The following is a 27,941-nucleotide window of genomic DNA, read 5'->3' as shown; positions in this document are numbered from 1 at the left end:
TGCATGGTGGCGCTCTTCAAGTGGTTAGAAAAGCAAGAGAGTTATTGTAATACCAGCACCACTATTCATATATTATTCTACAAATATCAATAGACATAAAATAGTAAAACTCCAGTTCCACCACTCCATGTCCAATTTGAAGATGATCCATAATTTGAGCTTTTAATTCAGAATATCGTTCTCATGCATGTCAAAGATTATACACTTTTCATAACAAAGACACACCACCGCATTGAAGGGAAACCAAGGCCGAGTAAAGCAACATAGAGAGGAAGCAAACCAATACCAACTCAAAATACACACACACAACAAAGAAATGCTCCAATTTACTCTTACTAATCTACTAATTATTTGTCCCAGCCAGTTGATCTCTTAGCTTTTTTTGCGTGGTGGGCACGCCAGACTACTTGTATGGAAGAAGCCGCAAAATACTCCACCTGAGAGTGAGGAAGCTCCCTTTAAAAGTGCCACCAAACTCAGCGACTACAGACTTCAAGTGGTTTGCCGTGATTGAAAATGCTTCAACTTTTGATTGGGACACAATGGTTGTAGTGCAGATAGGCAACTCAGGAAATGAGGCAACTTTGAATGCCCAAATTAGAAGTTCTTCTCCATATAAATTATTTTTCTCAAGGCATTTGCAAACCCTTGTTTTACCTTTACTATTTGTGTAGGTCAAAGCAGTGCCTTGCCGGATGAACAGCATCTTCCTCAACGGTTCACCCTCTCGAATAATAGACACATCCCTAGTATAAATCTCCGACTTTAGATACTCAGATATTGCTTTCAACCCTTTTTCATTTGTACTTCCAAGAATTGGAACCTACACACTAGTGTGTAATTAGATACAATTAATTACGCATGACAAATATTATCATTAGTGAATGTACGTTACATTCAAAAATTTCTCATTACATACTTTCTTTAGTGAACTCATGCGGAGAGAGCACGTGGTTCTTGTTTGTTTTAATAAGATTGAATTTGTCCTTTTCATCTTCTGTCTCAATTTGCTTTGCTCGGCTATTTTTTCCAATCCCTGCATGTTTAATAATCTATAAAGCAATTTCATGACGAGTTCATTAAATCCAAAAATAACGTACTTCGTGAATACACAAAAAATTTGCATGAAGGAGCTTTAAACCTTAAGCTTAATTAATGACAAAAATTTTGCTTGAAGTAGCACTGATCACCGCACCAACCTGATTCACCCTCGAATTGAGATATACTAAAAATAGTGCCAAGCCACTTATAGAGATCATAACTGAAAAGATGATTTCGGGCACGTAGAAACTAGTCTGAAGGTTTGAACCAAAAGAACTGCAAAAAAAAAAAAAAAAAAAAAAAAAAAAAAAAAAAGAAGAAACGGAGAGCAATATATTTATTGATGACATTCTTTCAGAAAACATGACAGAAATTTTTTATGGAATTTATCTACAAAGACGAAGTTGATGAGAGGGTAATGATAAAAAGAAATTGATGAGTTCACGACATAAATATGCATATTAATTTCTAGGTGATTAAACATGAAAAAGTCATAAAAATGCAAACCTCAGGTTTCGGAGACCCCACCAAAAACAGTGCAAGATCTTTCTTGCATAATCTCTTGACGAAGCCAAATTAGATTGGAGAGCAGACTGATATATACCATAATCAAAAGGGAACGATGACGTATTTTTTTGAAGCTCTACCGAGCATTGTACACGTGGGGTACTGACATTGATTTTCTTGAAATTGATTTTCAGAGAAGAACGACCACAATAAAAGTAAGAGTAAAATCTGTCAAGGTCACATATTGTTTCATGTTTACAGACATACTCCCGCCAGCATTCTAGCTCTCGAATCACTGCAAAAATGTACCACATGGATCCACAAAGCTGAAGGGCATACAAGACATAGAGTTAATAATCAATGTTTTATAAAATATTGAAAAAGGATAAAAGATAATGGAAAGCATCACCCCCCTCAAAAGAGATGGCCCTTAAAGAAGTAAACATGCTCTTACTCCAATTTAGTATTCTCCTATGTTTTGTTTATTCAAAATCATAAGAGAAATTTTACCCTAATATATATAAAAGCCACTAGTAGAAAAACATGTTTGCGCGACCGAATTTTGCGCGACGGATCAACTTTCGTCGCGCAAAGTATTTTTGCGCGACCTAAAACACAAAACGTCGCGCAAAAGGTATTTGCGCGACGGAATTTTGCGCGACCAAGGATGGCGTCGCGCAAAACAGCTTTGCGCGACGCATCAGATCATAGGTCGCGCAAAGGTGTTTTGCGCAGCGCCATCGTTTGTCGCGCAAAGGTTCGTCGCGCAAATTCCTTTTGCGCGACGTTCAATATGTCGCGCAAAGTCCTTTTTTTTTTCTTTTTTGGCCTTTTCCTTTTTTTTTTTGGATTCTTGCATTGCCTTTTTCTTTTGTAGTATCCACTTGTGTAAATGTTTTAAATTGACGATCGAATCAGTTCATTGTATTCATATAGGGTTAAACAGTGGAGCTGTAAAAAATCATCAAAATCGGAGTTAATATAACCGTTAAATCGTAATTTTTTGTTTATAGCCGTCGAAAAGGTTTGTTCCGTTGTTTAATCTCTACAATCTTGTTTTTTACAATTTTTGGCGTATGCGATCTCAAAGCATATACAAACAAGTTTGACGGTTGGATCGTTGAAACTAGTTTTGTACAATGCGTATCCCATCAAAACATTAGATTCACTAACACTTGAGGTTTATTTATACTTTCATTAAGTATAACATAATATTTTGTAGTATCCACTTTTGTAAATATTTTAAATTGAAGATCGAATCAGTTTGTTGTATTCATATAGGGTCAATGAGTGTAGTTGTAAAAAATCATCAAAATCGGAGTTAATATAACCGTTAAATCGTGATTTTTCATTTATAGCCGTCGAAATGGTTTGTCCCGTTGTTTGATCTCTACATGTTTGTTTATTATAATTTTTGGCGTATACGATCTCAAAGCATATACAAACAAGTTTGACGGTTGGATCGTTGAAACTAGTTTCGTACAATGCGTATCCCATGAAAACATTAGATTTACTAACACTTGGAGTTTATTTATACTTTCTTTAAGTATAACATAATATTTTGTGGTATCCACTTTTGTAAATATTTTAAATTGAAGATCGAATCAGTTTGTTGTATTTATACATGATCAATGAGTGTTGTTGTAAAACATCATCAAAATCAGAGTTAATATAACCGTTAAATCGTGATTTTTTATTTATAGTCGTCGAAAAGGTTTGTCCTGTTACTTAATCTCTGCATGTTTTTTTTTTTTTATTTTTGGCGTATGGGATCTCCAAGTATATACAAACAAGTTTGACGGTTGGATTTTTGAAATTAGTTTGGTGCAATGCAATTCCTATCAAATTCAATGGTATATGTATTTACTAAGTAGATTTTAATTAATTTATTTTGTACTCATAAGCAAAACGGGTAAAAAAAAAAAAAAAAAAAAACAGAGGACTTTGCGCGACGTAGGTACAACTGCGTCGCGCAAAACAGGCTTGCGCGACGTAATTGTACCTACGTCGCGCAAAGTCCTCTGTTTTTTTTTTTTTTTTTTTTGTGCCTTTTCCTTTTCTTTTGGGGTTCTTGCATTGTCTTTTTCTTTTGTGGTATCCACTTGTGTAAATGTTTTAAATTGACGATCGAATCAATTCATTATATTCATATAGGGTTAATGAGTGTAGCTGTAAAAAATCAACAAAATCGGAGTTAATATAACCGTTAAATCGTGATTTTTCCTTTATAGCCGTCGAAATGGTTTGTCCCGTTGTTTGATCTCTACACGTTTGTTTATTATAATTTTTTGCATATACGATCTCAAAGCATATACAAACAAGTTTGACGGTTGGATCGTTGAAACTAGTTTCGTACAATGCGTATCCCATGAAAACATTAGATTTACTAACACTTAGAGTTTATTTATACTTTCTTTAAGTATAACATAATATTTTGTGGTATCCACTTTTGTAAATATTTTAAATTGAAGATCGAATCAGTTTGTTGTATTTATACATGATCAATGAGTGTTGTTGTAAAACATCATCAAAATCAGAGTTAATATAACCGTTAAATCGTGATTTTTTATTTATAGTCGTCGAAAAGGTTTGTCCTGTTACTTAATCTCTGCATGTTTTTATTTTTTTATTTTTGGCGTATGGGATCTCCAAGTATATACAAACAAGTTTGACGGTTGGATTTTTGAAATTAGTTTGGTGCAATGCAATTCCTATCAAATTCAATGGTATATGTATTTACTAAGTAGATTTTAATTAATTTATTTTGTACTCATAAGCAAAACGGGTAAAAAAAAAAAAAAAAAACAGAGGACTTTGCGCGACGTAGGTACAACTGCGTCGCGCAAAACAGGCTTGCGCGACGTAATTGTACCTACGTCGCGCAAAGTCCTCTGTTTTTTTTTTTTTTTTTTGTGCCTTTTCCTTTTCTTTTGGGGTTCTTGCATTGTCTTTTTCTTTTGTGGTATCCACTTGTGTAAATGTTTTAAATTGACGATCGAATCAATTCATTATATTCATATAGGGTTAATGAGTGTAGCTGTAAAAAATCAACAAAATCGGAGTTAATATAACTGTTAAATCGTGATTTTTCCTTTATAGCCGTCGAAATGGTTTGTCCCGTTGTTTGATCTCTACACGTTTGTTTATTATAATTTTTGGCGTATACGATCTCAAAGCATATACAAACAAGTTTGACGGTTGGATCGTTGAAACTAGTTTCGTACAATGCGTATCCCATGAAAACATTAGATTCACTAACACTTGGAATTTATTTATACTTTCATTAAGTATAACATAATATTTTGTGGTATCCACTTTTGTAAATATTTTAACTTGATCTCCGAGAAGTTACAAGTGCGAAAATTTTTTAAAAAAAAAAAAAAAAAAAGAATTTAACTTTCACATCGGAGGATTCTTTTGGTCTCCCCCGAAGGTCTGATTACATTGAGGCTTGATATTGGTGATTCCACAGGCTTAATCTTGAACTAGGCTGCAGTTGTTGCTTGTCTCCACATGCTCATTCTTGAACTGGTTTCCTCCCATCGTTGATTTTCCTTTGTGCTACTCTTGAACTGGGCAGCAGGATTCTTTTGGTCTCCCCCGGAGGTCTGAGCTTTCCCCTTTTATCTGCTTCTTTGTTCAATCTTTGCAGGAGTGGTCCCTTCTCTGGAAGTGTATCAACCGTTGAAGATGACTACTCGAGAGCAACGCTAGGTAAGCAATCAGGAATAAATTCCAGGCAGTCGGATCCAGATCGGAAAACTGACTCCAAGTGCCGGCTGATTGCTTCTTTCACTTTGCCATGCGAGTAAGAACAAGGACAAAGAAAAAGACAGGGAAAGAGCATGATATGAGATACTTTTGCTTTTGACCTTGATGATATGAGATACCTTTGCTTTTGAAGAAGCGGTGAATGAATCAGCGCACTTCAATCCGCCATTTCCTCCTGGGTCATCTGTACTCCAGGCATCTGGTATCATCTTTGGGGAAGAAGAAAGAATTGAGTATTTCGAAAGGCTTTGCTGGGAGTGCACCCTCAGAGGTGAGGGAGAGTTGGGCATTTTCTTTAGGTTTGTCTTGCCATAAAAGACGAAGGTCGACATATATAGAGATAATATCAAGTGGTGGTATTGTTCTTTTACCCTTGTCGACAAACGTTTTGATCCCGCAAATCCGGCTTTTTGAAATAGTGGCGCCTCTTCGATTTCTGAACGACGCCTCTTCGATTTTTGAAATAGCGGCTCCTTTTGACAAAGCTGCACGCGTCTTCTGAAAAGCCGAGAACGCGTCGCCTAACTTACGCCGGAAATTCCGGCTTTTTGAATCGGTGGACGCGTCGCCTTGGCTTTTTATAGAGCTATCGATCACCACAACAAACACACTCTGAAGATTTCCCATTCTTGAAAATCGACTCCGGCCCTTTGAGAATTAACTTCATCCACCCCATCTCTTTGAACATTTTTGAAAAATGGCAAACCCATCGAACCTTAGCTTAGAATTGAGTCTCAGCAGTGATACGGGTGCGCCGCGTCAAGGTAACGTATGGCGCCCTTTTTTCTTATCTTCTAACGGTCCTCTCACAGGTGAAGATTCAGTGATGCAGGACGCCACAATAGCTACAATAGTAGCTAGGAACCTCCTCACTCCAAAAGATAGTAGGCTGCTGTCAGGACGGTCCGATGAGTTGGCCGTTCAAGAGTCCCTCGCACTTAGTGTTCAGTGTGCGAGTTCTGTGTCCAACATGGGCCAACGCCTGCTTGCCCGCTCCCGTCAGGTGGAATCATTGATGGCGGAGGTGGAAAGTCTTAAGCAAGAGATCAAACTGCTTAAGTACGAGAATAGAAGTTTGCATGTGCTTGCAAACAACTATTCGACGGGCATGAAGAGGAAGCTTGATGAGCTGCAAGAATCCAATGGTCGCATGCAAAGTGACCGTCAAAGGCTTGCGGCTTACTTCCAGAGGCACATTTTTCCTGGCTCGTCTAGCGTTCCACCAAGTGTTGAGGCCTCTTCTTCGATGCCTCCTGCTCCGATGCCTTCCGCTCCGATGCCTCGTAGTAGGGGTTCACGTAAACAACCTTTGTGAAGGCTCCATCATTCTGCCATTTTTTTTTTTATTTTTTTATTTTTATTTTTTATGAACATGCTTTGTTTTATTCAGTGCATTGGGTTGCCTCCCAAGTAGCGCTTTCTTTTACGTCTTGCAGCCGGACGAATAACCCAATCACTCCAGGATATGTTCACGAATCGGATGAGAACTCCGAGTCATAAACTAGTACCTAGAACACGAAACAAAACAAGATTAAGAATCTGGAATAAAATAAAAACAAACGAAAATAAAACACTTTGGCTCCAAGCATAAGCTATCCATCCTTAGCCCAAAAGTGTTTCAAAAGTCTCCAAAATGCATCTTTTTGCTCCTTTAGCCCTTTGGACCTACAAACACACGAAAATAGCTTAAAGTACTAAAATAACTAAAGAAACATAACGTAAATGCACGAGAACAAGCCATTTAAGTCGCATAAATATGCTCCTATCACATAAACAAGCCATTCACGTAAACATCCTTTGTGAAGGCTCCATCATTCTGCCATTTTTTATTTTATTTTATATGTAGTTTTTTTTTTTTTTTTTTTTTGGGAATCAAATGACATGGACTTTATCTTTGAATGGAAGGTGATACTTGAAATGATCCGGTAATAGTTTAAATTCAAGATTGGGTGCCTGAATCATTAACAACATGTTAGTTTAAAGAAAATTGAAATTCGGGGAGGCGGCTTACCTGTGTGCTCCGAAATGAACTCAAGAATAAACACCCCTTCGAAAGTTATGACTTGTCCCGAAAAGCACATAAAATTTTGAAAAGCACATAAAAATTTGAAAAGCACATAAAAATTTGAAAAATTGTTTTGAAAAACCCAAAAAAGAGTTGTTTTTGTGTGTTTGTGTCTTAGGGAACCTTTCAACGTTATGATGAGGATTTGGTTTGTAATTGCATGACTGTTTAAAAGAGTTATAAACATGGAGAAAAGTTTGATTTACTCTTGGTATATGCTTACTCCTTTTATCTGTTTCTTTATTATTATTTTGTTTATTTATTTATTTTATTTTGGCGGTCCAATAGTGAAAAATAGGCGCATTTTTTAAATTTTCCTAAATGTGTACCTCTTCCCTCTTTCCCTCTTTCCCTGTAACTAGGTTTTCCCTCTTTCCCTCTTTATTTCCCTCTTCCCTTTTTCCCTCTTTCTTTCCCTCTTTCCCTCCCGTATAAACCTTTTTCCCTCTTCCCTTTTTCCCTTTTTCTTTCCCTCTTTCCCTTTTTCTTTCCCTCTTTCTTTCCCTCTTTCCTTCTTCCCTTTTTCCCTTTTTCTTTCCCTCTTTCCCTCTTTCCCTCCTCACTTTCTTCTCCCGAACTTCCTCTCCACTATCGATCCCCCTTGCACAAAGGAAGAAGACAATGATTTTTTTCAGGACCTCAAGGTTTTATTTCTCCATCTTTTTCTTTGGTTTTTACGATTTTTCCTCTCTTTAGTTTTGTTTTCCCTCTTTTCAGTATTTAATTCGGGTTTTTTATTTTATTTTTATGTGTAATCAATTTTTGTGATCTTCTTTCTTTTCAATATGTAATTGGGTTTATGTATGTTTTTGGAGTATGGGTTTCTCCCCTGCACATGTTGCGTTCTTGAATTACTTCCATTACTGCGTTACAACTCTTTTGTTATTTTCTTATATTATTGGATATTTCAGTTCCTGATTGCATGAATCTTGCAATCGACTTTGATTTGTAGAAACATGCTTATTCACTCTTTTCATTCTCTTTGTTTCTTTGCAGATTTATGAAGAAGGATTTGACTTTGAAAAATCACTTTAAGCACTAGAAAATTTATCTTCCATTGATAGGTTTTCAGAATGTTGGATACCAAAAGTTGAATCACTTTAATAATAATTTATTATTGTTTTAGTTATTTTTTACGTTTTTTTTATTAATTTATTTCAAATAGTTGCACTAACATGTATATTGTGTGTTTAACAGAAGAAATCTGTTGCTGGCCAAAAAGCTCGTGAGTCAAAGACACTTCTCCACCATTCCAGTTCGAATCCCTTTTCGTATAGGCTTCAGACACGACGTGAGGTAAAAGTATATTAACTTTGAAATTTTATACAATTTATTATTATTATTGATTAATAAAATTTTCTTACTGTTTTTTTTCTTCAGGAGGTTTCTAAGTTCCCAGCAATCGACATGTTCAAGGACGTTTACGTTCGACCTGGTCAGGAGATTACTGAGCAGTTTCATGTAAGTATATGTAATTATTATTATTCTTATATGTATGAATCATTCAAATATTATTTATATTTTGTTTTTAAACATTATATGTTTTTTCTTTATTATTATAGGCTACTATGGTGGAAAAGAGCACTTCTGTTCTCCAAGAAGCAACATCGCAGCTTCCTCCGGAGACCCCGATCGAGGACGTCACGATACTTGAGGATGTAGGTTTTCAGATCATGATTGATGTCCTGGATCAGAACTTAGGTTTTCAGAGCCACCTCGCCCTGCTGATACCTAGTAGCTTGATGTATTAAACCTAGTTCACTTTTAGTTTTTTCTTTTTTGTTCGGATCTTGTATGTACATTTTAATATATTTTATAATTAAATACTTTTGCTTGGTTAATTAATTATTCTTTCGAATTTAATTACAATATTTATCAAAAATTAAAAAAAAAAAAAAATTTGACCAAAACTACTCCCCACTTTGCACGACCAATCACTTTGCACGACGCATGGCTCCGTCGCGCAAACCCACTTTGCGTGACTCATGCGTACGTCGCGCAAAGTGGGTTTGCTCGATGCACTCCGTTAGTCACGCAAAGTGGGTTTGCGTGACGCACAAAGTGGGTAGTGCAAAGTGGGTTTACGCGACGCACACCGTTAGTCACGCAAAGTGGGTTTGCGTGACGCACAAAGTGGGTAGTGCAAAGTGGGTTTGCGCGACGCACTCCGTTTGTCACGCAAAGTGGGTTTGCGCGATGACCACGTAGTCGCGCAAAGTGGGTTTGCGTGACGCACTCCGTTGGTCGCGCAAACCCGCTTTGCGCGACGCACGCCATGACCGTCGCGCAAACCCGCTTTGCGCGACGCACGACATGACAGTCGCGCAAACCCACTTTGCGCGACGCACGCCCCGTGGGCCGTCGCGCAAACCCTAGCGTCTCAGACTTTGCGCGACGATTAACGCGCGACGAAGGTTGTGTCGCGCAAACCCTTAGGCAACGATTTTTTACTTTGCGCGACGAAAGTACCTACGTCGCGCAAAGTGTTTTTTTTACTAGTGCTCAAGAACTAACAAGTTAATATGTATTTTTTTGGTAAATATGTTAATATGATACTAACCAATTGTTTAAGTCTATTACATAGCGTCATCTCATTATCCAACTGACTTATTTTTAGGTCAATTGAAAGATCAAGCTTGAAAAAGTTATCCAAATCGGACATTATTTCACTATATTTGCATTGTTATTGTGAAAGTTTTCCTTCTTTGGATGTTGACTTTAAAAAATGTTGGTTAAGATTATGAGATGACGACATTGTGGAGTGACCTAAACGAGTGGTGAGCGTCGTATTAACTTACTAATTAACCGGATAATGTTTGAGCATTGCTATACCTACTGCTAGAGAATAGAATCTCACACAAAGACTTAACAAGATAATTTATAGGTTATATGTGGAAGGTTCAATGCTAGTCGTCGGATGCCTGGAAAAACCCCGCACCTAGTGATATGTGGTTACCTTGAGAACAATATTAGTAAATATGTTGGTGGAGGACCATGCTAGTTTTAAAAAATTTATCATATACACTCATATATCTCAACAATAAAGTTACAAGAAAATTTAGATTTTTCTCCCCAAAAATGGGGAATAAGATTATTTTGAACTTACATGAGAAGCAGTGGTGAACGGAAGCAAGTCTAATAGAACATAAGGCACTCCTCTTATTCCAGTCTCTACATTAGCACGCCGATTAAGCCATTCGTAGAGGTTATAAGCCCTCAGTGTATATTGGACTGGAATTAGTAAAACAATCATTGTAGGATCACTGGGTGTATACTTTAGAGTGATCAACATTACCTGGAGACATTTCAACCAACAGTTAATTTGAGTTATAAGTTATAACCAATGTTATTAAATCATTACTTTACATAATAATCTATCTAATGTGCGTCAAATTTTTAAGCAGGGTATTTGTTGACTCTAAAAATTACCAAGCTTACGTGGCGTGCAGTCTGAGTAACTATTGAGCTAATTACGTCATTCTTGGGAATGTAGGCGTGCCAACTTGCAACCAAGCTAAGTTGGACGAATAGAATAGATAAGGTGATGGTGGTGTCAAATGCGCTACTGACTCCTGAACATAAGTGACTACTGTTGAGGAAGGAACACCTCTCAGCCTAGGGTTCTAAAACCTTAAGACAAGCTTATGTAATTCACTACGAAGTTCAAGATCTTATGCACCAGGTTCGGTGACTTCAGCTATATTTGTAAGAATATACGTGCGCCGATTCATTATTAGGATGTATGGGCATAAATACCCAAAGGAAATAAGTTTCTTTATGGTAAACATGGTTATGCAGTCTAAATGCCGAACTATGAAGTGCACGTGGGAGCAACCGATCATAAAACACCTCATTATGCAGGTGAGCTAATGAAGCGACCTCGTAAGAATTGAAAGCTCTTTGTCGGCCGAGACTTGGATAAATAACCAACCAACCAGAAACAGTGTTGTTAATCCAAACTGAAGATACTCCTATATTGCTTGATTTTACAGCTCTAGTGCTGTTTACTTATCTAAACTGAAGATGTCACCTGTTGTCAACACAATACTTTTTGGTCATCCAAACTAAAGATGTGTTGACTAGAGAGTTAGGATAATTAGTGTTTTTCTCATGGTTGTGAGAAAGGTTTCGCACAGAGAGTTGTTTGTTGAGTTGAAAGGGTTTTTTTTGTTGCATGGTGTCTTGCATTTATAGTGATGAATTATGTTATGGCCAAGTCTACTAAATGGTATAATTCTAATAATATTTCAATTCCTCGACATATTCTCTAAATGTACTCAAAATCATTCTGAGTCTCGTCATCAAGGATCGCATCTTCGATTAGGACTCTGAATCTAGATTAATTATATGATTGATTTAACCTTTATCTGGAATTCAATCATGATCCTCAATATTTCTCTCATCCATCAACTTAAAGTATATGGACCGAGTGTGTGCAAAATTGGGTCCAACTAGTCTGCAAAACAGCCTACCAATTAAAATGGGTGGCCATTAAAATTGCACTTTTTTTTGCAGACAACCTCTTGTTGCCCATATCATTTTCTTAAGTATCATCCTAAACAACCAAATAGTTTAGAAAATAAAAGTTATTATTTTACTAGCAAACGAAAATGAAAGTGGCTTAACCATAATAAAGAGGAGACTAACAATGCTTTATTCTGAGCCAAGATCATTAAATCCATTGTTGTTAATCTGATTTTTTGTTCTAAGCCAAGTAAAGAATCATCTCCAAACATTCTTGATTCTCGGCCACCAAATGTGTTGAGTTATTATGTCTTCAGCCACTGCTAGCATAGTCACTATGCCAATTTTGGCTTTTAACTCGAACAATTCAGCTGAATGAGATTCCTCCAAATCGGCCTTATCTCCAATAACCATATCGACGGACATAGCTTTTGCGTATATGGATGTGTTTTAGCCTAGCTTTTTTATTGGAAAATTCCTCGAAGAATCCATCATCTGGATCACTTTTTATAGTTGGCTCGGAGACTCCAATTTTTGCTTCCCAGGCTAACCCGATTTTCCATCTCGTACGAAAGAATAGGTAGGCCAACTTCTTTCTCGGCCTAATTGACAATCTGTTTATGCTAAGGTTTAATTGGGGTCGAAGCTAAAAATTGCCCCAAGCTTTTTGATCCAACCACGCTTCAAATGGAATTGATTTGCATGCAAGAAGGTAAAGGAAGTCTTTCTGATCTAGCCACACACTAAATAAGGTTCTGTCCTCTTTTACCCGTTTCTCTTGTACGGTACTTTAGGCCTTCATTTTTAACATGTGGGTGAAGGATTTTCGCATCTTTTCATGAGCATCAGGAATTATTTTTGCTTCCCATGCTTTTTTTATTCCCCTCACACTTTCTAATGTGTTTCTCTAGTTGATCTTGGATCTCATCCATTGGACTAAACTGAGCTGGATTGGAATCTTAATATATCATATGAACTTCGTATGTTTAGCATTAAAAGTCTCATCGGGCGTGCCAAAATGTTGACCCTAAAAATTACAAAGAGTACGCAGGCTAAGTAACTATTGAGCTAGTTAAGTCATTCTTGTGAATGCAGGCGTGCCAACTAGCGACCGAGCTTAGTCAGGCGAGTATAATAGACGAAGTGGTGGTGGTGTCGAATGCACTGCTAACTTTTGCACCTGAGAGACTATGGTTGGGGAATGAACACCTATCGGCCTAAAGTTTTAGAACCTAAAGACAATGTTGTTTAATTCACTACGAATTTTAGGATCTTTTGCATGAAGTTTGGTAGCTTCAACTATATTCGTATGAATACATGTGAGCCAAATCAATATTAGGTTGTATGGGCAAAGATACTCAAAAGAAATGAGTGTCTACAATGTCGAATTATGAGGTGCACATGGGAGTAACCGATCATAAAACACCTCACTTCGCCGGGGAGCTAAGAAGTTGCCTTTTTAGGCGAAGTTGAAACTCTTTGCTAGCCAATACTTGGATAGATAACCAATCAAAAGCAATGTTGTTAATGCAACCTGAAAATACTTTCAAATCAAATGATTCTACGGCTTCAATGATGTTCACTTATGCAAACTGAAGATGTCACTGGTTGTCAACACAATAGTGTTTACTTATCCAAACTGAAGATGAGTTGACAAGAGGGTTAGGATAATTAGTGTTTTTCTCAAGGTTGTGAGAAAGTTGCATACATCAAGGCTTTTCGAGTAGAGTTGTAGACATCGAAATTTCAGTAAAAAAAAAAATGTTCACCAATGCATTAAAGTTTTGACGTGTCAAGGCATACATGGCATACGCCACGTGTTGTACAAATTGTACACATGGCGTGTGACTCAACAAAATAGGAAGAAATACCCTTGAAGGATTAAACAAGTTTTTCTTCTCATTTTGGGCAATGACAAGGCAAACACACTTCAATCCATTACGGATCAAAACAAGTTTTTCTCATTTGGGCAATGACAAAGCATACACATTTCAAGTTTGAAATGGTGTTAAGTGGGAAATTAGGCCATAAGTTAGACCACTTCAAGTTTAAAATGGTATTAAGTGGGAAATTAGGCCATAAGTTACACCACTTCAATTTCAATATTGCATTAAGTGGGAAATTAGGCCATAAGTTACACCACTTCAAGTTTAAAATGGTATTAAGTGGGAAATTAGGCCATAAGTTACACCACTTCAATTTCAATATTGCATTAAGTGGGAAAATTAGGCAATGGTGCTTGGAAAGGAAAAAAATATTTTGTGGTGGTGATTCATTCTCAAAGCCTATAAATAGGCTTCTCCATCAAGGTATCAAGCATCAAGGAATTCACAAATACATTTCTCTACTCCCAAATTGGAAGAGAATTCCCCAAATCCTTGAAGCTTTGAAACTCCAAAGCTCTCAAGCATCCAAATTCCCAAGAATTCCGAAGGATCAAGAAAGCACTCTTCGTTCTTCGTCAAATCCTCCTTCAAGATCAAGCCCCAACGGCCCTTGAAGAACTCCCACCAACTCAAGATCAAGCCCCGACGGCCCCTTGAAGAAAGTGTTCATCATTCATCATCCGTTCATCCTAAGATCAAGCCCCAACGGCCCTTTGGATCAACAACCTCAACAAACCCATACACCCATTCTTCAAGATCAAGCCCAACGCCCCTTGAAGATCCGTTCAACAACTGTTCATCCAAGATCAAGCCCCGACGGTCCTTGGATCAACAAACAAATCCACACATCTATTCTTCAAGATCAAGCCCAAAAGCCCTTGAAGAAAACCAACTGTTCATTCAAGATCAAGCCTCGACAGCCCTTGAAGAAAACCAACCGTTCTTCAAGATCAAGCCCAAAAGCCCTTGAATATCCGCACATCCAATCGTTCTTCAAGATCAAGCCCCGAAGGCCCTTGAAGAAACTTACAACTGTTCATCCAAGATCAAGCCTCGACGGCCCTTAGATCAACAAATCTAGATCTTACGGAGATAGAATCAGAGGACCAAATTTAAGAGAGATCGTAACCCCAAAAATCATAAACACAAAAATATTATTTTGTACACGTCATTCTGGTTTCTTGTTTCAAGGAAACTTTCGTGTTCACAAATTTGGCACGCCCAGTGGGACCATCTCTACCTCTCATCTCTGTCTCCGTTCAAGATATTTAAGCACAGTCCATGGCTTCAAACAAAGAACAAGTCATGACTATCGGCACTACCTCCATTGAAAAACAGTTGGTTCAGATGAAGGAAACAATTGCAAGGCTGCTAAAGACTGCAGAGGAGAAAAACTTGCAAACCGCCGGACTCATCAACCGTCTGGAGGCGCAACATGGCGTCAAAGTGAAACCAAGCTCTCTTCCAACTAAGAAGACCGAAGAAGGCTTTAACCCAAATGCCTACGAACTCATGTCAAAGGCTAGGCATGACTTTGCTTCCTCTTTAAATCTTGGAAAGAAGGTTTCAAACACCGTCAACGACAAAGATCGTGACCTCACCAAAACTCAAAAGAAGTTGAAGGAGCATGGTTACGGAGTTGACAACAACCAAAGCACACCTCCAAAATCAATGGCATCAAGCAAGGGACAAGCCGTTCTTGCAACCACCAAGGGAATAAGCATAAGCACTTCCGCCGCAAATGGAGCATCCATTGGTGCCACAACCACTTCTCAACATGCCGCTGCAAAGTTGGTACTGCTAAGCAAGCAAGAGCAGCATCAAAGGCGCGAGTCGGTCATCCACCTGACCTTGATGGGGGCACCAAAGCATGCTATTGAGGCACACAAGATGACACCCCAAAATGGCCAATGGGGTTCTTCATCAGCACTATGGATGTCTGAAGGAAAGTCATGTCTATTGGTTGCACAAGTCATGACCATCGGCGTCACCTCTGTTGAAGAACAACTGGCTCAAATGAACGAAGCAATTGCAAAGCTTACACAGACTGTGGAAGAGAAGGACTTGCAGATTGCCGCACTTGTCAACCAACTAGATGCGCTGCCCGACGTGAAAGTCGACCCAAATGTTGGCCTATTAAAGAAAGAAGTCGACGAAGAAGAGGAGCCTCCAGTGGAGAAAGTCGAAGAGAAGCTGAAGCTAGACCAAGCAACGGCGTTCATGGAATCTCTCTCTATCCAGCAGCTACAGGAGATGATCGCAAGCACTGTTAAGACACAGTACGAAGGAAGCTCGCATGACTCCGTACTGTACTCAAAGCCTTACTCCAAGAAGATTGATGCTTTGAAGATGCCAAGGGGTTATCAGCCCCCAAAATTCATGCAGTTCGATGGAAAAGGCAACCCGAAGCAACATGTCGCCCATTTCATTGAAACTTGCAACAATGCTGGGACAGAGGGAGACTACCTTGTCAAACAGTTCGTACGTTCGCTGAAAAGTAACGCTTTTGACTGGTACACCGACCTCGAACCCGAGTCTATCAACAGTTGGGACCAGCTAGAAAGGGAATTCCTCAACCGTTTCTACAGCACTCGACGTACTGTAAGCATGCTAGAGCTGACCAGTACGAAACAGTGGAGAGATGAACCTGTCATCAACTACATAAATAGATGGCGCTCCTTAAGTCTGGATTGTAAAGATCGGCTTTCTGAAATCTCTGCCATTGAGATGTGCGTTCAAGGCATGCAGTGGGGACTACACTACATCCTTCAAGGCATTAAACCACGAACATTTGAGGAGTTAGCCACCCGCGCCCATGATATGGAGTTAAGCATCACCCGTCATGAGAAGAAAGAACAGATCGCCGACTACAAGAATGACAAAGTTTTGGGGCCCAAGGTGGATAAGGCTGCGTGGAAACCCACCAAGGAAGCAATGACGGTCAACACAACTCCAGTCAAAACCCATACACGAGGCAAGGCGATTCAAACCGAAGCTTTTCGTGATCAAGAGATACGTAGACGCACTTTGAAGGAGCTTGAGGAGAAGACATATCCATTCCCCGACTCTGACGTGGTTGCCATGTTGAAAGACTTGCTTGACAAAAAGGTGATCGACCTACCTGAGTGCAAACGGCCGGAAGAGATGAACCGTACTAACAGTCCAAGGTACTGTAAATTCCACCGCTTCATTGGTCATCCGACGGAAAAGTGCTTTGTGCTAAAAGATCTCATCATGAAGTTAGCTCAGAAAGGGATCATCGAGCTAGATCTTAATGATGTGGTGAAGTCAAACTATACCACCGTCACTTCTGGCTCTTTGAACTCAAAATCTTCACCTCAACCGCTGGGGGCATGCTCCAAAACCATGTCAGTCACGTCAAGTGAAGTTGAAGGATGGACTTATGTCACTCCAAAGAAAATGCACAAGAAACATAGGTCTCCTCCACAAGTTCACCAATCGGAAAGGGGGCAAAGCAGCTACCGTCAACCTTCAAAGCTACATGAAAGTGTTGAGGATGAGGAAGTTATGACACAAAGATCGTCCGTTGCCATCACAATGCGCGATTTCTTCCCCAAAGACTTCTTCAATCACTCGGTCAAGACTCCTTGCTATGAAGATTGCAAGGAATGCCTCTCTAAGATCGTTTGACAAATTCAACCAACGCTCCTCGTTCGCACGAGCCTAAAAGGCGACAACCAACGCTCCTGGTCCGCATGAGCATAAAAGGCAACAACCAAACGCTCCTTGCCTGCACGAGTTGAAACTGCAAACGACACCACAAGCTCCTCGTTCGCACGAGCCTAAAAGGCGACAACCAAAGCTCCTTGTTCGCCACGAGCATAAAAGGCGACAACAAATGCTCCTTGCCTGCATGAGCTGAAACTGCAAACGGCACCAAAAGCTCCTTGTCTGCACGAGTTGAAACTGCAAACAACAACCAACGCTCCTCGTTCGCACGAGCCTAAAAGGCGACAACCGACGCTCCTCGTTCGCACGAGCCTAAAAGGCGACAACCAACGCTCCTGGTCCGCATGAGCATAAAAGGCAACAACCAAACGCTCCTTGCCTGCACGAGTTGAAACTGCAAACGACACCACAAGCTCCTCGTTCGCACAAGCCTAAAAGGTGACACCAAACGCTCTTTGCCTGCACGAGCTGAAACTGCAAACGGCACCAAAACGCTCCTTGCCTGCACGAGCTGAAACTGCAAATGGCACCAAGCTCCTTGCCTGCACGAGCTGAAACTGCAAACGGCACCAAAACGCTCATTGCCTGCACGAGCTGAAACTGCAAACGGCACCAAACGCTCCTGGCCCGCAAGAGCATAAACTGTGTACGGCAAAATCATCAAAAAAAAAAAAAAAAAAAAAATCATCACTCATTTGAACTACGTCATGACTTGATCCCTCCTCAACCAAGGGTACGTAGGCAACTTGAAACTTCAAAACTTCAAGTACAGTCACATCATCAAAAAAAAAAAAAAAAAAAAAAAAAAAAAAAAAAAAAAAAAGAGGAAATAACACATCTTGGTGATGTATATGTTTTATCTGTATTTAGCACAATACACTAAATAAGTAAAACATGTTCATTGATCTCCGAGAAATTACAAGTGAGTACAAAAAAAAAAAAAAAAAAAAAAAAAAAAAAAAAAAAGAGATGGAGCTTTCATAAAGGTTGTTCACGTGAAGCCCCACTACTTGGGAAAACTACAGAAGCGGGAGGCATCAAAGAAGAGGCCTCAATACTTGGTGGAACGCTAGATGAGCCAGGAAAAAGGTGCCTCTGGAAGAAAGCAGCAAGCCTTTGACGGTCACTTTGAATTCGACCACTGGATTCTTGCAGCTCATCAAGCTTCCTTTTCATGCCCGTCGAATAGTTATTTGCAAGCACATGCAAACTTCTATTCTCGTGCTTAAGCTGTTTGATCTCTTGTTTAAGAGTTTCCACCTCCGCCATCAATGATTCCACTTGGCGGGATCGAGCAAGTAGGCGTTGGCCCATGTTGGACACAGAGCCTGCGCACTGAACACTGAGAGTTAGGGACTCTTGAACGGCCAACTCATCGGACCGTTCTGAAAGCAGCCTACTATCTTTTGGAGTGAGGAAGTTCCTAGCTACTATCGTAGCTGTTGTTGCGTCTTTCATCACAGAATCTTCACCTGTCAAAGGGCCATTAGAAGATAAGAAAGAAGGGCACCATACATTTACCTGACGCGGCGCACTCGGATCACTGCTGAGACTCAAATCTAAGCAAATGTTAGACGGGTTAGCCATTGTCAAAAGGTTAAAAGAGAAAGGTGGATGGAGTAAAATCAGAAAGGGCCGAAGACGATTTTCACAAACGGGCGATCTTCAAAGTGTGCATGTTGGAGGTAATCGATACCTCTATAAAAAGCCAAGGCGACACGACCACCGATTCAAAAAATCGGATTTTCCTGCGTGAAGTTCGGCGACGCTTTCGCGGCTTTTCAGATAACGCGTTCAACTTTGTCAAAAGATCTCTGACAAAGTTGAAAACACGTGAAGGTTATCATCCCAACTACGCGCCTTTGCCAACAAGCGTGGTGACAGAGCCGCACCCGTGACTACTTTTTCGAAGAGGCGCTCGCTCAGAAATCGAAGAGACGCTTGTTAAAAAATCGAAGAGACGTTTGTCGACAAGGGTAAAAGAACATAACCACCACTTGCTATTGGGAAATCCCTATATATGTCGACCTTCATCTTTTATGGCAAGGCAGACCTGCAAAAAATGCCCAATTCTTCCTCACCTCTGAGGGCGCACTCCCAGCAAAGCCTCTCGAAATACTCAATTTTTTCTTCTTCCCCAAAGATGATACCAGATGCCTGGAGTACAGATGACCCAGGAAGAAACGATAAATCGAAGCATGTGGAGACAAGCACAACAAATATATGTGCTGATTCATTCGCTGCTTCTTCAAAAGCAAAAGTATCTCATATCATCAAGGGCGAAAGCAAAAGTATCTCATATCATGCCTTCTCCATGTCCTTTCCTTTGTCCTTGTTCTTACTCGCATGGCAAAGTGAAGAAGCAATCAGCCGGCACTTGGAGTCAGTCTTCCGATCTGGAACCAACTGCCTGGAATCTATTCCCTGGTTGCTTACCTAGCGTTGCTCTCGAGTAGTCATCTTCAACGGTTGATACACTTCCAGAGAAGGGACCACTTATGCAAAGGGGAGCAAGTAAGGCAAGTGAAAATGATACATTGAAGCATGTGGAGACAAACAACAACTGCATATGCTGAGCTATCCTCTAACCCTCTTCAATACGAATTGGAGAGATTGAACAAAGAAACAGAAAAAAAAAGGAGTAAAGCTCAGACCTTCGGGGGAGACCAAAAATATCCTGCTGCCCAGTTCAAGAGTAGCACAAAGGAAAATCAACGATTGGAGGAAACCAGAAAATCTTCCAGTCGAACTCATGATCAAGCCTCGATGGCCCTTGAAGAAATTTCCTGCTGCCCAGTTCAAGAGTAGCACAAAGGAAAATCAACGATTGGAGGAAACCAGAAAATCTTCCAGTCGAACTCAAGATCAAGCCTCAATGGCCTTTGAAGAAATATCCTGCTGCCCAGTTCAAGAGTAGCACAAAGGAAAATCAACGATTGGAGGAAACCAGAAAATCTTCCAGTCGAACTCAAGATGCCTTTGAAGAAATATCCTGCTGCCCAGTTCAAGAGTAGCACAAAGGAAAATCAACGATTGGAGGAAACCAGAAAATCTTCCAGTCGAACTCAAGATCAAGCCTCGATGGCCCTTGAAGAAATTTCCTGCTGCCCAGTTCAAGAGTAGCACAAAGGAAAATCAACGATTGGAGGAAACCAGAAAATCTTCCAGTCGAACTCAAGATCAAGCCTCGATGGCCCTTGAAGAAATTTCCTGCTGCCCAGTTCAAGAGTAGCACAAAGGAAAATCAACGATTGGAGGAAACCAGAAAATCTTCCAGTCGAACTCAAGATCAAGCCTCGATGGCCCTTAAAGAAATTTCCTGCTGCCCAGTTCAAGAGTAGCACAAAGGAAAATCAACGATTGGAGGAAACCAGAAAATCTTCCAGTCGAACTCAAGATCAAGCCTCAATGGCCCTTGAAGAAATTTCCAGCCCAATTCAAGATCAAGCCTCGACGGCCCTTGGGTTGACATCTACATTAAGGGACTTCAAAACGCATCTTCTACACGTGACAAGCACATGTCTACGACGCGCCTTGAAGTGGGGGCATTTGTAGACATCGAAATTTCAGTAAAAAAAAAAATGTTCACCAATGCATTAAAGTTTTGACGTGTCAAGGCATACATGGCATACGCCACGTGTTGTACAAATTGTACACATGGCGTGTGACTCAACAAAATAGGAAGAAATACCCTTGAAGGATTAAACAAGTTTTTCTTCTCATTTTGGGCAATGACAAGGCAAACACACTTCAATCCATTACGGATCAAAACAAGTTTTTCTCATTTGGGCAATGACAAAACATACACATTTCAAGTTTGAAATGGTGTTAAGTGGGAAATTAGGCCATAAGTTAGACCACTTCAAGTTTAAAATGGTATTAAGTGGGAAATTAGGCCATAAGTTACACCACTTCAATTTCAATATTGCATTAAGTGGGAAATTAGGCCATAAGTTACACCACTTCAAGTTTAAAATGGTATTAAGTGGGAAATTAGGCCATAAGTTACACCACTTCAATTTCAATATTGCATTAAGTGGGAAAATTAGGCAATGGTGCTTGGAAAGGAAAAAAATATTTTGTGGTGGTGATTCATTCTCAAAGCCTATAAATAGGCTTCTCCATCAAGGTATCAAGCATCAAGGAATTCACAAATACATTTCTCTACTCCCAAATTGGAAGAGAATTCCCCAAATCCTTGAAGCTTTGAAACTCCAAAGCTCTCAAGCATCCAAATTCCCAAGAATTCCGAAGGATCAAGAAAGCACTCTTCGTTCTTCGTCAAATCCTCCTTCAAGATCAAGCCCCAACGGCCCTTGAAGAACTCCCACCAACTCAAGATCAAGCCCCGACGGCCCCTTGAAGAAAGTGTTCATCATTCATCATCCGTTCATCCTAAGATCAAGCCCCAACGGCCCTTTGGATCAACAACCTCAACAAACCCATACACCCATTCTTCAAGATCAAGCCCAACGCCCCTTGAAGATCCGTTCAACAACTGTTCATCCAAGATCAAGCCCCGACGGTCCTTGGATCAACAAACAAATCCACACATCTATTCTTCAAGATCAAGCCCAAAAGCCCTTGAAGAAAACCAACTGTTCATTCAAGATCAAGCCTCGACGGCCCTTGAAGAAAACCAACCGTTCTTCAAGATCAAGCCCAAAAGCCCTTGAATATCCGCACATCCAATCGTTCTTCAAGATCAAGCCCCGAAGGCCCTTGAAGAAACTTACAACTGTTCATCCAAGATCAAGCCTCGACGGCCCTTGGATCAACAAATCTAGATCTTACGGAGATAGAATCAGAGGACCAAATTTAAGAGAGATCGTAACCCCAAAAATCATAAACACAAAAATATTATTTTGTACACGTTATTCTGGTTTCTTGTTTCAAGGAAACTTTCGTGTTCACAAGAGTGTTTTGAGTTTTTTATTGAGTTGAAAGAGCTTTTTTGTTGCATTGTATCTTGCATTTATAGTGATGTATTCCGTGATGGCCAAGTCTACTGAATGGTATAATTTTAATAATATTCCAATTCCTTGACATATATTTTGAATATACAGGGAATTATTCTCAGTTGAAACTTTACCACTGCCAAGTCTTGCTGCATTCAACTAGGATGCTGAACCTAGATTTATTATGCGACTAATTCCACCTTTATCTAGAAACCAATCTTGATCTTTATTTCTTCTCTCATTCAACCCCTTAGAAGATATAGGTTGAATGCATGCAAAATCGAGTCCAAACAATGTCAAAATAATTACTTGTATGAGGGGGTTGAGTCAAGTCTTAAACCCACAAAGCAAACCCAGCCTAACCACCATGAGTAGGTAGAAAAATGAAATAATTGATAGGAATGTACGTCAAGAATATATAGCATCATGGTTTATCATAGGGTAATTAGTGTGTTGATGCAGGACAAGAATTACGTTATTTTACATAAAATAAAATTAAAAGGAGGAAGCGACGTTTAATGAAGAAAAATGATTAGAGAATTGATAAATCACGCGTTAATAGATTACATGTTGCTGTCATATCCCAAAAGTTGATGTTTTGGGCTTTTCAGGTTGTTCGAATTAAAACGACTTTTGTTTGACTTGTTAGTTTTGGGCCTAAAATTCAGGCAAATAATGTTATTTGCCATATCTAATTCGGATTGTATTATTTTAAGTACAATTTTGATATTTCTTGTTTGTTTTTTTTTCTTCCAATTTTATTTAGATTCCTAGGGTTAAAATCATTATGATGAGGGGTTGTAAAAGCTTATTCGAACGACAAGTTTGAGCTAGCTGCGGTGAATAGTATTTTATTTGGTTTTCAATGTCCTACCTATGATACTTTTTTGAAAAAAGAACGACGAGACAAATGCAATTCGCCGCTTTGTTGTGGTATAGGATGGATTTTGGCATTTTAAAAACTTTTGAAGGATTGAAAACAAGGGTGTTTTCGGAACTTTCGTAATCTTTTAGTTTTATTTTCTTTTGCAAATACTATATAAACAACTTTAAGGTTTTATCTTCATCATCTTATCATTTTATTTTTAGTGCTTTTCTCAATTCTCTGGTGTACTAGAAACCTATTTAAGGGTGACCGTTGGTGATCTCTTTTATTTGTAACTTTGATTGTATCACATTATAAATAGGTAATCTTGGCCTTAGGTTTTGTAACCAATTCAACTTTAGAGTTTTCTCTATTTTTTTGGAGAAACTCCGAATTATTGATAGGCTTCAACTTATTTGCTAGTGAATTCTAGCGTGGGAAGTTCGTTCGATTTCCCTTGACATATATCCCGCTACATCATGTGCAATCACTATGTATACATGTCAAATAAAATCTAGGCATCATTCATGCATGCGGTTAAATGTAAAAATTTTAATTACTTGTTAGAGATCACCTTCTCTTCATTAAGGTCTTACCTGTATAACGGGAAGAGCCAGCCAAATGCGAAGTAGAATGGCTAATGAGAATTTAACTGATCTCTTGTGCTTGAAATTACGAAGATCATCAGTAGTTTTTGTCGAGGAGGCCCCTGCAGAAGACTTCGCCCTAAGTTTGGTTTTGGAGCGAAATATCATCACAGAAACAACAATGTCCATTACATAAAAGAGATCCCCGATTGTTCGTAAAGAAAAAAAATGTCCACGTCAACCATTGTTCCCAAATGTAGCAATTGTTTTCCTTGACGATGACCACAATATAGCACACCAAGGGATCAATGAAGAGAGAAGTTGCGGATGCTAATATAAAGATAATATCCCAGTTTGGAAAGAGTATTTTTGGTTGGTGACGTGGCGGCTCAGTTGGTGACAATTCTGCAGTGGTTCTACTTTTGTGTCCTCCGTCTTCCTTGGAAGCTTCCCCCTCCTCTAAAGTATTCCGATGACCTTGATCACCATACAAGACACGATAAATATATTATAAATTATATTATTCATCGTTTTCCCCATCAAATATTTCAAATTAAGTTCAAAGGAATTGAGAACAATATATTTTAAGAAACATTGAAATTTGATGGTGATAATGAAATTGGCAAATGGTTTATAATGAAATAGAGACTTATTAAATAGACGGTTTCAAATTGTTGAAGTTTCGATTTGGTGTATGTAGGTCACACAACTAATCCTTGGTGTTTTTTTTTTTTTTTTTTTTTTTTTGAAATAAATGAAAATCCATTCCCTTAAAGGATCTGTGTATATGAGCCATGGGTGCATGTGTTGAAAATTTTCCAATATATGAAATGCGACCGGTTGAGAGTCAATACCTAGCGAAGGAAATTGATAGGTTCTTACATAGACAAGATTAGCATTCTCAATAACATCCTTTTGCAAGTATATGATTTTCATGAATAACTTATAGCGTGTAAAACCTATAAGTACATGAAAAATATTTTAAAACCCTACAAGACCACAACTTTTTCCACTGAACTGGCTTATTAATTCATTTTTCTCTATTTTCATTTTTAATGGGAAAGCGACTTTTGGGAAGAGAAGAAAGCTAATGTGTTGAAGTTACTTACGTGATATTTCTGAAATTTTCTAATGAGTCATTTGTTCAAAAAAGAAAAAAGTTTGTTGGAGAATTGGACGTGCGTTGCGTTTGTTTGGCTTCATTAGCCTTCACTAAACTAAACTGGACTACTCATCAATGCAGTTCTGTGTTTGTTACATAGTGGGACTAAGTTTAATGGGATTAAAGGGGACTCGCGTTCACTAACTCTCTCACTAAAGGGTCTTAGCGAGACCCCCCAAATACCATGGGACTGCTAAGACCCTCGCTGCGTTCTTCTTCTTCACGTCGAGTCCTTCTCTGCTTTCTTCTTCGCGTAATGTCCTACACTCACCAAACTATGGCAAGATTACACCGCAGGTCCAAACCACCACCAATCTCTATCTCTCTCTCTCTCTCCTCACCCTGAGCCCAGAATCATGAATGAGACCTTAGATTCGACCTTTAATCAAAGAACCCACGAGCTCCATTTCCAATTCGAGAGAACTCCATCGATTTAAGGTTTTCAGATCGAATTTCTGGTCCTGCATATACAAGTGAGCTTGATTTAATTTTTCTGGGATTTAATTTTCCTTGCGAAGGATTATAACTATGGAGGGTTTGCAGAAGATGATTGGGTTTTGGGTTGGGTGCTTTGCGTTCTTCCTCTCTCTCTCTCTCTCTCTCTCTCTCTCTCTCTCTCTTTATTTTATTTTATTTTTTACTTTATTTGTTCTGTTCTTTAAAGTTTCGAAACATTTGATGGATTCTGTGAATTCGTTGCTTTTGGTTTGTGAAGGGAGGTTGGATTTGTGAGTTTTTTTGGGATACCATTTCGTTCTGATCAAATTGAACGAAATCTGGATTCTACGAATGGACTGGTTAATCAAATTTTGAATGATTTCAATTAGTTCTGATTTTTCTAGGATACCAAATTGAACGATTTCTGATTTATTTGGAATTTGGGTTAAGCATTTGCTATTGGAAGTTCTGCAATTTCCAAGGTGTAGAGGAGCACCAACAATTTGCGAAGAAGATGCCATTTCTTACATATTGATATTTTTAATAGAAAAGAAATTAAAATATAATAATAATAATTTATTGTTAGTCCAACTTCTTAGTCTGACATTGCATCAAATGTTTCACTAAGTTAGTTCAGATTAGTCTAGTATAAGTCAGTCTAACTTAATCCCTGAAATTAGTCAAGTCCAAACACGTTCTAAATATTCCAAGTGAGTTCCGAGCAGCTTTCTCTGCCTGCAGAACTTTCACCATCATTATTGAGTTGGTGAGAGAAATTAGATAAATAAATCAGTCAGACAAACAAAAAGATAAAGCTCACCTGAGGCCCTACAACGAAAAACACGGTCTAGGGGAATTCTGTCCGAACCAATCCCAATGTATCTCGGACAATATCAAGGCTGTAAAAAGAATTTCACTTTTAGCAGTGAACTAGAAACCTATAGCCCTCTTGGAAAGATTGAAACCTTAATTCTTAACTATAACCATTACCCGCAAATTAAGTATAAGACTGGAACTTGAATACATAATTCAATACTACGAGTACAATTCGAGCATTTCCGGAAAGTAGAAATTATAATTATTAACACGCTACAGGTTTTTTTTATTTTTTTTATGTCAAACTATAATTTTGTTAAATTACATATTAGATTAACTACCAATGATATTCGAATCCACGCCGTTATATAAGGGTTCAATTCTTTCTACCATTATAGGAAAGGGCCACTTGCACACGCTACAGGTTTAAGATTAGATCAATTGAGTTATACTAAGTTCAGCTAATCATGCTCCAATAATTCAAACCCACAATCCACAATTGGCCCTTTAGCATAGTGGTGGGGAGGAATGTTACCCTTTGCACAATAACATGAGTTTGAATACTGTCAACTTGTAATCTAACAAATATACCGTTTGACAAAAATAAAAAATAAAAAAATAAAAATTCAAACCCACAATCCAAAATTCAAACTTTATGCTTTTCCTGCATTTCTATGCAAACCAAAAGGAAGAATTCATGAATTCAGAGCAACCTTGAACAAAGAGAACCGATATGGAAGGCATGGGGAGAATTGTAACAGCATATCTAGTGGTGTCTCTAAATAAGGACAATTATTGTATAAAATATGTATAAAATAAATATAGAGACAGAATGAATCTCTAATGGATTGAAAAATGAGTCCTTAAAGTATAGGAACTTGCCTGATACATAGTATATATCATCACATATATGGACTATATAAGAACAACCTTTAGTGGAAAATGAGACCCACAATCTTGATTGAAGTTTTTAATGCTTTTAATGTTTTTAGTTTTTATACTTTTAATTAATAAAAAAATAGTTAACATAAACAAAAAATGTGCATCTTAATTGAAAAGTGAGACTTACAATCTTGATTGAAGATTTAATGCTTTAATTAATTAATAAAAAAAGGTTAACAAAAACAAAAAAAATGTGCATCTAATCAAATTATCACATAAAATCATAAAAACTTCAAATTTAAGGATTCTACTATAAGGATTTTACCATTAAAGGCAATATTTTTTTTAGTTTTTATTTAAGTCATTAAATGACTACTCAAAAGCTGAAGGTCACACTGGAGCTCTTCACCCTCCTCTAGCTTGTCCACTCCCTGTTGCCATACCTTCACCGGCATCGATGGTCCCGAAGAGGAAGAAGACCCATCTCCTTTCTTTAAGCCCTAAACAAAAACTCTATTCTATTCAATCAAATCATTGGATAAAAGTTAAAACCCTAATTTTACTAAAATAATTAAATGATCAACGGAGAAGGTAGTGAAATTTTGGAGCTGACCTTGGGCCTTTCTTTGGCCTTTCTTAGGTACCGTTTGGTACATAGACGGGATGGGACGGGAAATGACGAGACATAACGGAGGTTCTGTGTTATGTTTGGTACGCGCAGGACGGAACGAGACGGTTGTTCCGTTCTTCGTTTGGCACATGTTGGAACCAAAAGATTGAATGACTAACTTACCCTTATTCCGTCTGTT

The 27,941-nt window shown here is 38.7% G+C and overlaps 2 protein-coding genes across 3 annotated transcripts; one reads left to right on the top strand and one right to left on the bottom strand.

The window, feature by feature from the left end:
- Nucleotides 1–143: 143 nt before the first annotated feature.
- Nucleotides 144–24,319, bottom strand: LOC137746705 (putative cyclic nucleotide-gated ion channel 13). Its single transcript, XM_088688770.1, has 6 exons — nt 23,844–24,319; nt 10,491–10,679; nt 1,549–1,874; nt 1,200–1,317; nt 920–1,036; nt 144–823 (listed from the first exon to the last, which is right to left on the bottom strand). The coding sequence occupies exons 1-6, from the start codon at nt 24,021–24,023 to the stop codon at nt 404–406; spliced, it is 1,350 nt and encodes a 449-aa protein (XP_088544896.1). The 5' UTR covers nt 24,024–24,319; the 3' UTR covers nt 144–403.
- LOC137744085 (uncharacterized) lies at nt 7,919–9,225 on the top strand. 2 transcript variants are annotated; one of them, XR_015952313.1, is made up of 5 exons: nt 7,919–8,028; nt 8,381–8,448; nt 8,582–8,680; nt 8,765–8,845; nt 8,947–9,225. XR_015952313.1 is itself a non-coding variant. In XM_088677816.1 (4 exons), exons 1-4 carry the CDS (start codon nt 8,006–8,008, stop codon nt 9,044–9,046), a joined length of 303 nt encoding a protein of 100 aa, XP_088533942.1. In that variant the 5' UTR covers nt 7,919–8,005; the 3' UTR covers nt 9,047–9,225. The 2 variants fall into 2 exon arrangements, 1 of the variants encoding a protein (XP_088533942.1); XM_088677816.1 differs by lacking the exon at nt 8,381–8,448.
- Nucleotides 24,320–27,941: the final 3,622 nt, after the last annotated feature.

This window comes from Pyrus communis, chromosome 2, assembly GCF_041283825.1.
Source record: "Pyrus communis isolate YQ-2024b chromosome 2, ASM4128382v1, whole genome shotgun sequence".
In the NCBI taxonomy this organism is placed as follows: Eukaryota; Viridiplantae; Streptophyta; class Magnoliopsida; order Rosales; family Rosaceae; genus Pyrus; species Pyrus communis.
This window is presented reverse-complemented; position numbering and strand designations above follow the sequence as displayed.

Excerpts from the sequence above, each read along its gene's own strand:
- LOC137744085 (XM_088677816.1), top strand. The coding sequence starts at position 8,006 with ATGATTTTTTTCAGGACCTCAAG. Across the intron at positions 8,029-8,581 it reads ATTTTTTTCAGGACCTCAAG|AAGAAATCTGTTGCTGGCCA; the intron begins GTTTTATTTCTC and ends TGTGTTTAACAG. Across the intron at positions 8,681-8,764 it reads GGCTTCAGACACGACGTGAG|GAGGTTTCTAAGTTCCCAGC; the intron begins GTAAAAGTATAT and ends TTTTTTCTTCAG.
- LOC137746705 (XM_088688770.1), bottom strand. The coding sequence starts at position 24,023 with ATGGACATTGTTGTTTCTGTGATGATATTTCGCTCCAAAACCAAACTT. Across the intron at positions 1,318-1,548 it reads TGGGGTCTCCGAAACCTGAG|TTCTTTTGGTTCAAACCTTC; the intron begins GTTTGCATTTTT and ends TTTTTTTTGCAG. Across the intron at positions 824-919 it reads GCATGAGTTCACTAAAGAAA|GTTCCAATTCTTGGAAGTAC; the intron begins GTATGTAATGAG and ends ACTAGTGTGTAG.